Source organism: Monodelphis domestica, chromosome 1 (genome assembly GCF_027887165.1).
Source record: "Monodelphis domestica isolate mMonDom1 chromosome 1, mMonDom1.pri, whole genome shotgun sequence".
Lineage (NCBI taxonomy): Eukaryota > Metazoa > Chordata > Mammalia > Didelphimorphia > Didelphidae > Monodelphis > Monodelphis domestica.
Genome location: NC_077227.1, coordinates 235,655,265 through 235,669,275, shown reverse-complemented (window position 1 = coordinate 235,669,275; position 14,011 = coordinate 235,655,265). Strand labels below are relative to the sequence as shown.

The window sequence follows — 14,011 nt, the reverse complement described above, 5'->3', positions numbered from 1 at the left end:
TGATTATTTCGACTAGCTTTTTGGTTGATTCTTTAGGATTCTTTAAGTAGACCATCATATCATCCACAAAGAGTTATAATTTGGTCTCCTCCTTGCCTATTTTAATGCCTTCTATTTCTTTTTCTTCTCTAATTACTACTGCTAGTGTTTCTAGTACAATGTCATATAGTAGAGGTGATAATGGGCATCCTTGTTTCACTCCTGATCTTATTGGGAATGCATCTAGTTTATCCCCATTACAGATGATGTTAGCTGATGGTTTTAGATATATACTGTTTATTATTTTTAGGAACAACCCTTCTATTCCTATACTTTCTAGTGTTTTTAATAGGAATGGGTGTTGTATTTTATCAAAGGCTTTTTTTGAGTCTATTGAGATAATCATGTGATTTTTGTTGTTTTGATTGTTGATATGTTCAATTATGTGGATGGTTTTCCTAATATTGAACCATCCCTGCATTCCTGATATAAATCCTACTTGATCATAGTGAATGACCCTCCTAATCACTTGCTGGAGTCTTTTTGCTAGTATCCTATTTAAGATTTTTTGCATCTATATTCATTAGGGAGATTGGTCTATAATTTTCTTTCTCCGTTTTTGACCTGCCTGGCTTTGGAATCAGTACCATGTTTGTGTCATAAAAGAAATTTGGTAGAACTCCCTCTTTACTTATTATGTCAAATAGTTTGTATAGTATTGGGATTAGCTGTTCTTTGAATGTTTGATAGAATTCACTTGTGAATCCATCTGGACCTGGGGATTTTTTCTTAGGGAGTTCTTTAATGGCCTGTTGGATTTCTTTTTCTGATATGGGATTATTTAAGAATTCTATTTCTCCTTTGGTTAGCCTAAGCAATTTATATTTTTGTAAATATTCAACCATATTGCCTAGATTGGTATATTTATTGCCATATAATTGGGCAGAATAGTTTTTAAAGATTGCCTTAATTTCCTCTTCATTGGAGGTGAGGTCCTCTTTTTCATCTTTGATGCTGTTAATTTGTTTTTCTTCTTTCCTTTTTTAAATTAGATTGACCAGTACTTTGTCTATTTTGTTTATTTTCTCAATGTACCTGCTACTAGTCTCATGTATTAGTTCAATAGTTCTATCACTTTTGATGCTATTAATATCTCCCTTTATTTTAGAATCTCTAGTTTGGTTTTCTTCTGGGGGTTTTTAATTTGTCCGCTTTCAAGTTTTTTTTTAATTTTCATTTCCAATTCATTGATCTTTGGCCCCCTAATTTGTTAATATATGCACTTAGGGATATGAGTTTTCCTCTGAGTACTGCTTTGGCTGCATCCCATAAGGTTTGAAAGGATGTCTCACCATTGTCATTTTCCTCAATGAAATTATTAATTGTTGCTATGATTTGTTCTCTAACTAACTGATTTTGGAGTATCATATTATTTAATTTCCAATTAATTTTTGATTTGGTTCTCCCTGTGCCCTTACTGATCATTATTTTTCTTGCCTTATGATCTGAAAAGGCTGCATTTATTATTTCTGCTTTTCTGCATTTGTATGCCATGTTTATGTGACCTAGTATATGGTCAATCTTTGTGAATGCCATGTGGTGCTGAGAAGGTGTATTCCTTTTTGTCCCTATTTATTTTTCTCCATATTTCTATTAACTCTAATTTTTCTAAGATTTCATTCACTTCTTTTACCTATTTCTTATTTATTTTTTGATTTGATTTATCTACATTTGATAGTGGTTGCTTCAAATCTCCCAGTATTGTGGTTTTATTGTCTATTTCCTCCTTCAATTCTCCTAGTTTCTCCATTAGAAATTTGGTGCTATACCATTTGGTGCATACATGTTGATTAGTGATATTTCCTCATTGTCTATAGTCCCTTTTAACAAAATATATTTACCTTCCCTATCCCTTTTAATCAGGTTTATTTTTGCTTTGGCTTTCTTAGATATCATGAGTGCAACTCCTGCCTTCTTTCTATCAGTTGAGGCCCAAATGGTGTTATTCTATCCTTTAATTCTGACCTTGTGAGTATCTACCCACCTCATGTGTATTTCTTGAAGACAACATATGGTAGGGTTTTGGATTCTAATCCATTCTGCTATTCGTCTACGTTTTATGGGTGAGTTCATCCCATTCACATTCAAAGTTATGATTGTCACTTGTGGACTCCCTGGCATTTTGATATCCTCCGCTAATTCTGACCTTTCTTCTTTAGCTATAACCTTTTAAGCCAGTGATTTACTTTAAATCTGTCCCCCTAGTCCCCTCCCTTGATATGCTTCCCTTTCTAACCATCCCTTTTTGTTCCCTTCTGCTCCCCCCTCTCCTTCCCTCCCTTTTTGTGCTCCCTACCCTCTGACCCCCCTTGTTTTTCCCTCCTCCCCTACCCTGTTCGATAATATAGAATTCAAGATCCCAATGGATATAGATGCTCTTCCCTCTCAGAGTTGATTTCACTGAGAGTAAGGTTTAAGTAAAAACTCTCTTCCTCTCCTTCTTATAGGAGAATTCTTCCCCTCCCCTTCCCATGTGTATCTTTGTGTGAGAAAGATTATCCTATTTAGTTTTTTTTTTCTATTTCTTGGAATATATCTTAGTACCCTCAATGATGCCCCCCTCCCTTTTTCTTTCTTTCCTCCCCCTTTCTCTATATTGCCTTGATGCTCCAAACTTTCTCTATGCATGATTCTTCTTACTACTCTAATGATGCATACAATTTTTGAGAGTTACACATTACATTTCCCCCACATATTAATATATATAATTTGATATAAATGTAGTCCTTATAGCAGAGAGTTTAAATAAAAGAAAAAGATAACATTTTTCTCCTTTTCTCTTTTCTTCATATTTACCTTTTCATGTTTCTCTTGCTCTTTGTGTTTGGATGTCAAACTTTCCACAGAGCTCTGGTCCTTTCTTTGCAAAAACTTGGAAATCTTCTATTTTGTTGAATGCCCATACTTTCCCCTGGAAGTATATAGTCAGTTTTGATAGATAGCTGATTCTTGGTTGAAGACCCAACTCTCTTGCCTTTCTGAATATCATGTTCCATGCCTTACGGTCGTTCAGAGTGGAAATTTCTAGGTCCTGTGTGACCCTGATTGGTATTCCTTTATATCTAAATTGTCTTTTTCTGGCTTCTTTTAAGATTTTTTCTTTTGCTTGGAAGCTTTGGAATTTGGCAATAACATTCTTGGGAGTTGTCTTTTGGGGATTTAGTGTAGAGGATGTTCTGTGAACTCTTTCAATGCCTATTTTCTCCCCTTATTCTAGAATCTCTGGGCAGTTTTCGTGGATGATATCTTGTATTATGATATCAAGATTACAGTTTATTTCTGTTTTTTCTGGTAGACCAATAATTCTCAGATTGTCTCTGTTTCCTCTGTTTTCCATGTCTGTCACCTTGTCAGTGAGATATTTTATATTATCTTCTAATTCCTTAGTCTTTTGACTTTGCTTTATTAATTCTTGCTCTTTTGCAAGATCATTGTCTTCCAGTTGCCTGATTCTGGCCTTTAAAGACTGCTTTTCCTTTTCAGTTTGGTCTATCCTGCTTTTTGAGGCTTCAAGCTATTTCTGCATTTGCATATTTTGGTCCCTCAGATTGCTGAGTTCCTATTGCATTATTTCCCATTTTTCCTGCCAGAAAGCTTCCATATTTTTGATAATTTCCAATTTAAATTCTTCAAGAGCTTGTGGAGAATTTCCATTTCTTTTGGAAGGTTTTGGAGCATTTGTCTGTGTTTCCTCTTCTATTCCCTCTGTATTTTGTTCCATAAAATGTGTCCAAAGTCACCCCCTTCTTCTTGCTTTTCTTGGTGTTGGGAAGCTGACCCTGAGTATTGTTTGCCATCTCTATGCTTTTTTTCTCCCCTTTCCCATCAGAAATCTGAGTGAGGAGGGCTGGATCTCAGTGTATGGATCTAATGATCAAGGCTTTAGCCCCAGGCAAATTCTCTGTTTTCCACAGCTGTGCTGTCTTCCCAGGGAAGCCCAGGGTCTGCTCTCCCCTGCCTGCCAGTGTTTCGGGTGTAACTGCTTTCAGGTGTGGTCTTTGGTAGTTTTAGTTAATTCCCAAGACCTCTGGGTGCCCCTTGCTCACTTCAGGGGATCCCTTTGCGCATTTGTTGATTATAGCGCGCTAGTTCTGGGTGCCCTCAATCTGAGTTCCCCTAGCCCGCCTGCCGGGGTTTCAGGTTTTACTACTCACAGGAGTGGGTCCTTGGTAGTCTTACTCAGGTCTTCAGACCTGGGGCTGCCCATTGTTCAGTCCTGGGGTGCCCCTCCCTCACTTGTAGATTCTGGCCAATGAAGACTTAAACTCTGGCTCAGTCGGCATGGTGGGTGGGGGAGGGTGGGTCAGTTTTTCATTCTCTTATATTGTGGAAATGCCGGAATCCCACCTACCCTCAGTGCTGCACCTTAGTGTGGGGTCTCTCCATTCTTATGAGGATGGTAGTTTTTGTTTTTGGGGGGAGTCTTTTGAGGTCGTCTGTGTCGTTGGGTCTGAGGTGAGGAAGCCAGCCGCGTCTACGCTGCAGCCATGCTTACCCAGAAGTCTTCTCGTTGTTGTTTCTTAATGAAAATTTGTTTAATTTAATTATTAAGGGGTTTCCCCTCCAGGACAAAACTAAAATTATAACGCTATGATTCATAATTATAGCAATTTAATTTGGAAAATATGAACTACAAAAATATAACTTGTACACTATTTAACTAGTTTTTAAAACCCTAGTTCAATTCATTTAAAAAGGGGATATTTAAAATATAATATCCAGAAATAAACTGATCTTCAAATTAATCAGAGAATAAGATATAACTGACCCTATTAGATTATTCCTAGACCGTAATCTAATCTGTAGCTTAAAACTCTACTTAAAACTCAACTCCTCTTATTTTATAACTTAACAGAATTTCATGTCATTCAACTAATGAGCTTCTCCATTTTCAACTTCAATATTGCTACTGCGGCAAACTTCATTTTTATTATGTTTTTCCTCCTTTGTAAAAGATGAGCCACTTTGAATTAACACTTAGATAATCTCTGGAGTAAAAAAGAACTTAGTTATATACACCTAAAAGAAAAACTTACTTTAATTTCTAACTGCTCTTAATACTTAAAAAAAATATTCAAATAAAATAGTAATGGTAACTAAATTTGGTGCATATGACCTTAATCAGCCTACAGGAGGCTCAATGGATTCTCTAATGGAAGAACCCTCAGAGTAGAACAAAATGATAAGAAGGTATGAAGGGGCTATGATCAACACCAGTAGGGGGAGTAGGCCCTATATTAATGAGATTGATATTTTGCGGGATGAGATTCAGTGTGTAATTCTCAGTGTAGTATTTGGCTTGTAACCCCAATTTTCAAGACCCTTAGCGTTATTATAAATTAGAATTTAGAACTGCCCCCTCCTATCCTATAAAATTTATAGTCTTCCTGAAATACTTTCAAAAACCACGAGAAGAGTTTTTCTGTAGCCTGGGAAATATCCCAGCTATTTAGATGGGATTATCGCAATGAGCATGAAACACATGTTGGGAACTTTGAAGGATGGATTTTAGTATGTAGAGTGAGATGGAAGAGTTTTGAAGGTCCATCAGTCAAACTCAGGACTATTCCTGTCTAATGGTTGGAGAGGAAGGAACTCCTTTTCTGCTGAGCCTGTCTAACCAAGCCTCTTAGTGGGAGAATGGAAACCTTTTGAATTCCTTTGGGAGTACCTTTTCTCACAAAAGAAACATACTTAAAGAAGATCTTTATACTATTAGCCCTGACTAAGAAGAAACTTTATCCAGAGTCTGTTGTTGTGTGAGGGCTGAGGTGTTCACCTCAGACCCAGTAAAGTGTGAATTTTAAAACTATTCCACCCTAATCAGACCATTCTTTAGAAGATTTGATTTAGCTATTTCCTGATCAATAACAATTGGAATAATAGAATCATGTCTTGAAAAAGCCACATTCTCTACCCTACTCAGTTTAACAAGATTTTGAAAGGTCTGTATCAAATTCAAGAATTAATTATATCTGAGGAGATGGCCTTCAACAGACATGTGCAAAAAGAGAACAGACCTCTGGGCTATCCTAAGTCAAACTAAGTCCTCATTGGTACATATGAGACACAGAAAAGTGATGTAAAAATGTCCATATAAGGCATGTCACGGGCTGCCTCTCTCTCTTTCCCTAGAGAGATGACTCTGGCTGACAGTGTGCTAAAGCATTCCGACATCTTGGAATGTTGGGTAGTGAGTTTGCCCTGGAGCTGTTTTCAGGTTCGGGCATCTTAGCTAAGCCTCTTTGGAGGTCAAGCTGATTCTTTCCTCCTTCACACTCGAAATCTTACTTTCTAGATCTCCTATCTTCCTGCCCGGTACTAGCCCCTTCCTTCCTCCTTCTTCTTAAAATCTTCTCTACTATATCAATTAAATCACCATAAAATTTGGCAGCTGACTTGTGTATTTTATTATTTGGTATTTCCTTTGACGACCACTTAAATTTAGAATTTTTTCAGTCTCAACATCACCTTGAGTTCATCCTTATCCACCTTGGAAAACCTATCAACAACCAGATATACCAACAAGGGAGTATTTTTAGTATCACGTAGCATAAAGATGGTTTGGGAATGCTTAGCTAGAAATAGGGAGGTTTTTAAGGAGCATCAAGATTTTGAAGACTCTACCTCACAGTGGATGTAGAGGGAAGAGGGAAGTAAGAGACCTTAGAGATTAGTGCACCCTTATTTCTAATCCTCCTTCCTTACTTTCTTTTATTAATAAATCTATTGTTCATGAAGAAATTTCGAAGACTGGTTTGCATACTGGCCCTAGCTGGGTAAGGTCCCATCTGCCTTACTTCACTAAAGGGAACTGAGGTATCCCTTGGTAGATAAAAACATCCATGCACCTCAGTTTACTAGAATATTTCACAGCTCTAGGAAGTGGGGCAAGATAAGGTATAGAGTAAAGAAGAGCGAGTTTCAACTGCATTTTTACTGTCCCAGGATGAAAATCCCATGATAGTCATAGGTTTTTTGATCATGGGGGACTTAAGGAGTACATAATAATGAAAATGACACAGTGAAAATTAGAAATGTCTCTCTCTCACACACACATACACAGCGACTGGACAGAGTGAAGGAGGAGAATCTTGCATCAGAATCATTAAAAAAATCTGTGTTTGTACATAGAAGGAGAGAAGATATTTTCTCCCCAAAGAAGCAGCTTGTGTGGGCAGAATCCTTTTTCCTTCCCTTCTCCTCCTTCCGCCTCCCCTTTTTCCACTGTCTGTTGTTTCCTCCAAATAAAGCCACTTTTTCTCTGCCAACATCTTATCTAAGTCTTCTGTCTGCCCATTTGTGATTTCTGGGAGTCCAAGTTACCCCACAATTCCACTCCACACAATATGATTGCAAACCTAGGTTACAGCCTCCCAAAGGGCAATTTTTAAAAAATCCTTACCTTCCATCTTAAAATCCATACTACATATTGTTTCTAAGGCAAAAGTGCGGAAGGGGCTAGGCAGTGAGGGTTAAGTGACATGCCCTACAAGGATGTGTCTACAGCCAGAGATGAACACAGGACCTCCAGTCTCTGGGTCTGGTTCTCAATCCACTGAGTCACCAGGCTGTCCCACCTCCCCAGGACTACTTTAATTGACTGAACATACTATCAAGACTTGAAATAAATCAAACCTACAGATAAAGAAAAAGACATCTTTAATTGAGGTTCCTGTGAGCCTGGGACATTGACATGTGCCTCAGTACATGGGTAACCACCAAGAAAACTGACAGAAAGATTTTTACACAATTAGGAGGAAAGAGAGGGAAGGGTCATATGAGAAGTGAGGCCTAGTCATGAAGTTTCAGCTGCCTCTGGCAATTTTAGTAGGAAAAATTAATTCATTCTCATCAGTTTCTCTTTCATAGTCCAACTAGCCCCAAGTCTTCACGAGGGGGATAAGGGCATCTGAGTCACTTTTGTAGCCAGGAAAAGCTCAAGTTAGTTCTGTTTATAGAGTAATAAGCAGAGTTTACAGGATTCACAGTGTGAAGCCCCAACCAATCCAGGAAAGAGAAAAAATGTCATAAGGTCAGAAATATAAGACCTTTCCTAGAACTGCTTAGGGAGAGTAAGGGAAGGATTTTTTTTAAAAAAGACCTTCAGGATGATCTTTTAAGCAGAAAAAGAATACTACAAATTGATATTAATAATAAAATGATACAATAATCAAAATAATACTTTTCAATAGTATTACATAAAAGTCTTACAATAAAAGCAATTTAAGTTCATTCTAAGTTCATTGTATCTCTTTGAAGGATGATTACTGGGAGAAATCTGATATATACCTGTAATCCAAATAGGAGCCTCTACAACATAATGCCCACTCCAAGGTTCTTTAGCAGTCAGCAGCCCATCTTTCTCATAAGGTGATTGTGGATAATAACTACCCACTAAGTTCCAAGCAATTGTGCTGGAAAAAACAAAACAAAACAAAACAAAACAAAACTTGGTTCGGCAAATAAGAAAGACCAAAATTACTTTATAATACAATTTAACCTTATGGAAGTTTAAACTTTCCCAAACCAAACAGATTTGAAAACTCTTAGACAAACTTCTTACCTTTAAAAAGAAAAAAAGGCAACAATTGTCAAAAAAAATCAAGTCAAAAACAATCTTCTTCCCTTGCTTCTGATACTTCTCTTTAAATGGTAGTTAATTATATTTTGTTTTATATTTTCTTCTTTTGAGCTTCTAATCTATACCAAATTATGGAACACTTATACTCAAGGATGAACTAGTATATACAAGCAGCTTTCCAGAAAAAAGATGGATGTACAACATAAACTTAAGTTTAATCTAATTTTCTCCACTGCTTTTTTAAATTTAGACAATCAATAAAACAATAAATCAAGCCCTGATTTGTAGTATTAGGCAGTTTCTAAAGGCTTAAATGATCGCAATGAACTCTCAAACAACTCTCCCAGTCATTTGAACTGGTTACAGCACACCCCTATATATATATATTAAGTGGACTGCTATAAAAAGGTACTCACGCAGTAATGTGGCCAATCACATAATTCTGATTCAAGTTGCGGGCCCAGAAGCCTCTACCTGTTTCTTCTTTGAAATTGTTGCAATCTTCAGAAGACCAGAGTTTTTTTTTTGACTCCAAAGCTTTAGCATTACTTTGATTTGCAGTATAATGAACTCTAAGACAAAAAAATGAGAGAAAATGCGCAAAAATTTTCAGAATTATTAATAGATATTCATTTCTTAGATATTTCCATTGCTTAGACATTTCAAAATAATACTGAAAATTTTGAGAAAATTATAAATAAGCATACACACTTATATAGAATTAAAATGGATTAACTAAAATAATGTAAAATGTCAACTATTCAGAACTTTGGAGGAGGAATCATTCTAGAGATTTGAAAAGCCAAATATCTCCTCCAGCTGAGGCCTAATCCTTTAATAAAAGGCCAAACTTCATTTCCCAATCGACAAATGGTCACGGATATGAATAGGCAGTAATCATATAAAAAAATGTTCTAAATCCCTCCTCATTAGAGTGATGCAAATCAAAACAATTGTGAGATACCACCTCATACCCAACAGATTAGAGAATTTGACAATAAAGGAAAAAATAAATATTGGAGAAGATACGACAAAATTGGGACACATGCATTGCTGGTGGAGTTGTGAATTGATTCAACTATTCTGGAAGGCAATTTGGAATTATGCCCAAAGGGATTTAAAAGAACCCATGCTTTTTGAACCAGCAATATCACTACTAACTCTGTATCCCAAAGTGATTTTTTAAAAATGGGGATAGACCTGTTTGTACAAAACTATTTACAGCACTACTTTTTGTGGTATAAAAAATTGGAAATTGAGGTGACATTCCTCAAATGAGGAATGGCTGAATAAATTGTGGTATATGATGGCAATGGAATACTATTATGCTATAAGAAATGATGAAACTGTAGATTTCTACAAAAACTGGAAGGACCTAAATGAACTGATGCAGAGTGAAATAAGTAGAACCAGGAGAATATTATATACAATAACTGAAACATTCTGGGACAATCAAATGTAATAGACTTTGCTACTGACAACACTACAATAATCCAGGACAATTCTGAGGGACTTATGAAAAAAATTCTATCCACATCTAGAAAAGAACTGTTGGAGTAGAAATGCAGAAGAAAACATATGATCTAATAATTCCTTATTTAAATATATGATTTGAGGTTTTGGTTTTAAAAGATTATTATAAAAATGAACAATATGGAAATGGGTTTTGAGTGATAATACATATAAAACCCAATGGAATTGCTTGTCAACTATGGGAGAACAGAGAAAAGAGGGGTGGGAGACAACATGAGTCATGTAACCTTGGAAAACTTATGTGTAGATTTCTTACTGGAAAAAAAGAAAGAAATTAAAAAATTAAAGGCCAAACTTTTATTTTGCTTTTAATAGAAACTGTAAAAAAAAGTACTTCAGGCACACCTTAATTCTAACCAAGATAATTCACAACAATATCATTAATAGCCTTATTAAACCCCACAGAATTACAGCCTTAAAAGCAATGTTTCATGGACATTCACTGGAGACCTATTGTATCTATGAATCTAATTTCACCCTATTATTCTGTTTCAATTAATGCTGTGCTTTTATGAAACCAATTTACTTCAAAAATGTTAATCAACTGTTACACGTAAGGGGCTAGGCTAGCACTGGTAATACAAGGATAAAAAAAATGACACAGTCCCTAGAGTGTAATCTAAACAAAAAGTAAATTAACATTAATGCTCTGAGAAATCTTGAGGGAGAGAAGAGGGAGAGGGGGATCAGGAAAGACCTCAGAAGGATAAGACATCTAAGCAGCATCTAGGAGGAAAGGTTTCAAGAGCAGAGATAAAAAAAAAGAAGAGTCAGTTTCAAGAACTGGGGACAGTTGAGTCAGGAGTCAGAAGGAAAAGATAATCAAACAGTTTCTAGTCCAGATCTATCTAAAGGCTAGAAGAAGAGTTCTTAACTTGGGGTTCATGAGTATGTGGCTTTTAATATTTTAATAGCCACTCCAATATATTTATCTTTTACTTTAGGAATTTAAAACAGTCTTCTGAGAAGGGGCCTGTTGGCTTTAGCAGAATGCCAATGGGGGCCCTACCACCTAAATTATAAAGGATCCCAGATCAGAGGGAATGAGTGGGAGGAAAGGTACAGCCACTGCTATATGTGGATTACTTAAGAATCAAGTATTTGTGAGTCTGGGCAATCCTGGAGGGCAGGTACCATATCTTATCTAATTCCACATTTCTACTCCTACCTAACACTATATAACCCAAATAAGTAAATAATCTGATTTCTCTTTCTCAGCACTTAGTACCTCTTAAGAGTTAGCACTTAATATTTGTTGTTATTTACCCAATGTTTCAAAGATGGACTAGTCTCTAGTTCACATTGCATGTAAAATAATTTAGAGATGAAATTATAATAGCACTTCCATCGCCATTTAAATAACTTCTAGCTAAACCTTATTTATCATTAACATGAATGGCCTTTTTGTTTTTTAAGTTTCAAGCTATTTTATAAATATCTTCAGCAGGTAAAAGGGCACTATAGAAATTTCCATTTTAATTGTAGTGTATGCAAAGTTTAAAAAAATTTTAAATGCTAATTTTAACTACCCAAGCTCAGAAGCTTTCTAAGTCTAGGGTCTAAAGTGACTACACCAGTAAAGTTTCATTTGCTGAGAAGGGTTCAAGTGTAGCTAAACACTAAACTCTGCTAACAGAAAGACCTGCAACCATCATATCCAAAGCCAAAAGGTACCAGAGGCCTTGCCCTCTCTAGCCCTGGAGAACAAGCACAGTGTTCACCTGCCATGAGGTCTTCTAGCTGTAGTTATTCCCATCTCTTCTACTCCCATTCTGGGATTCAGATCCATAGCTGGCAATGAAAGTGAGGTCAGGAGTGCTAGAAGGACCCTAACATTTGCCATTTACTCGTCCAGAAGCCCAGACCAAACTCTCCTTCACCTAAACCCCCAGATACCCAATGATCAGAATAATAGGCCATTTGTTACTAACAGACCATTCCACAGCAACAATACCGGTTGGCTATCCCAAGGTCTCAGAAGATGGGGGTTCCAATCAAGTTGTGCATCCCCCATCTCATGGCTGGTGAAAAGTCCCTCTTCTTGCCCCCTCCTTAACTCTGACAGAGTCAACCTCATTCTCACACCATGTCTTAGTAGGCCCTTCCCCTTCATATTCCTTATCTTCTTCTCTTTCCATCTACCAGACCCTCTGAAACTCATGTTCTATTATTAACAAATTTCTCCTCTTCTTAGACCATTCTCTAATGAAGACAGAAAGTATCAGCTGACCACTTAGGTTGCAAATACATGTGTCAACACACGTAAAATCAGTTTTTTTAGTCTTTTGCTAATCATTGAAAAACAGTATGTATGTATTGAAGGAATCTTAAGGCTATTCATGGGTGACCTGCATATTTTAGAGATAAAGGAACTAAGCCTAGAGAAAGGAAATGATTTGCTCAGGACCACCCATAAATCAGCTGAAGATCCAGGACTCAATTCCAGGTCTATTCTCAGTCTAATTTTCTTTCCACTCTACCAATATAATATCATACATCATTACTTCATTGAAAGACAACAGGAAAATGAATAGCATCATGTTCACAATCATTCACTTATTCTGTTATTTTAATTTCATTAGAACATAGGATTAAAGTTAGAGCTAAAAGTCACTTATAGGATATCTGGTACAACCTCCTCACTTTATACATGAGGAAACTGAGGCCCAGTCAAATTAAGAGTGCCTGAAGTTATACAGGCCACAAAGAGCAAAACTACTTATGTATGTATATAGTATATATACCTATATACATTATATAGTGTATGAAGTGGGATATAGAAGATCCTTTTCTACACAAGTATACCCATCTGGGTCTTGAGGTACCTTGCTGCCAGAGAGACTAGGACTGGTGGATCTCTTGAATTTGGAAGTTCTGACCAACAGTAGGACAAAGGCAATAAGGTATCTGTACTGAGTTCAGCACCAATATGGTGGAGGGGCTGGAGGGAGGGAATGGGTGGCATGGAGAAATCAAGTTCCAAAAAGAGAGATGAACTGGCCCAGAAGGTATGAAATGGTCAAAGATTCTATACTAGTCATCAGTAGGATCAGGAAATCAGCTTGTAAGTGGCCACTGTTCTTCTATCCAGAGAGGGATAGGAAATTTTTGCTGTTTTTTTTTAATTGTTTCTACCCTTGAACTAGGAAGAGTCAGTCTCAAATAAATAATTAGATAGATGGATAGATGGATTGATGGTTGGATGGCTGGATAGATAGATGAGAGAGAGAGAGAGAGAGAGAGAGAGAGAGAGAGAGAGAGAGAGAGAGAGAGAGAGAGAGAGAGAGAGAGAGAGGGAGGGGGGGGAAACATTTAAATTTCTGAAAAGGAACACCCAGAATTAATGGTCAGATACAGTGTCATTACACTGGGGTATAAAAACATGCTGAGTTAAAGGTTTTATGAAATGTTTACTTTCTTTAACACTTGTAAAGTTTAGAATAAAAATAAAATTTTACAAGTAAGATGTACATTTTTAGATATCCTTCAAGAGAATGATGGAATTTGAACTCTAAAGTCACTTTTACTGCTAAATCATAATAAAAGATTCCATAATTGTTCTATAAACAGAACAGTAAATATGCCACTTCACCAGCTTTATTAGAAAAAAGTTCTTATAAAATGAAAATAGATTTTAATATATTACAGACTTTTTGCTCATTTTAATACAGTTACCTCCTGATGTCGCTTAATAAAATACATACCAGCAAGAGTATTCCTGATGTCATTACTATTAAAGCCCAAGTTATAAAAAAGTTATTACTCCCACATTAGAGAATTAAAAATCATAGATAAAGAGAAAAGGCAATTTTCCCCACATATGGCAGCATGAGGGACAGGTACTAGAAGATATGA

The 14,011-nt window shown here is 36.4% G+C and overlaps 1 protein-coding gene across 3 annotated transcripts in view; it reads right to left on the bottom strand.

Moving 5' to 3' along the window:
* LOC103095430 (galactocerebrosidase-like) overlaps nucleotides 1-14,011 on the bottom strand; it is a 235,621-nt gene that overhangs the window by 53,700 nt on the left and 167,910 nt on the right. For all 3 annotated transcript variants that reach the window (XM_056810588.1, XM_056810587.1, XM_056810586.1), the window contains exons 8-9: nucleotides 9,040-9,195; nucleotides 8,332-8,456 (exon numbers count right to left, since the gene is read on the bottom strand). In XM_056810588.1, the coding sequence (XP_056666566.1) occupies nucleotides 8,332-8,456; nucleotides 9,040-9,195 (281 nt within the window). The remainder of the gene's footprint in view (nucleotides 1-8,331; nucleotides 8,457-9,039; nucleotides 9,196-14,011) is intronic.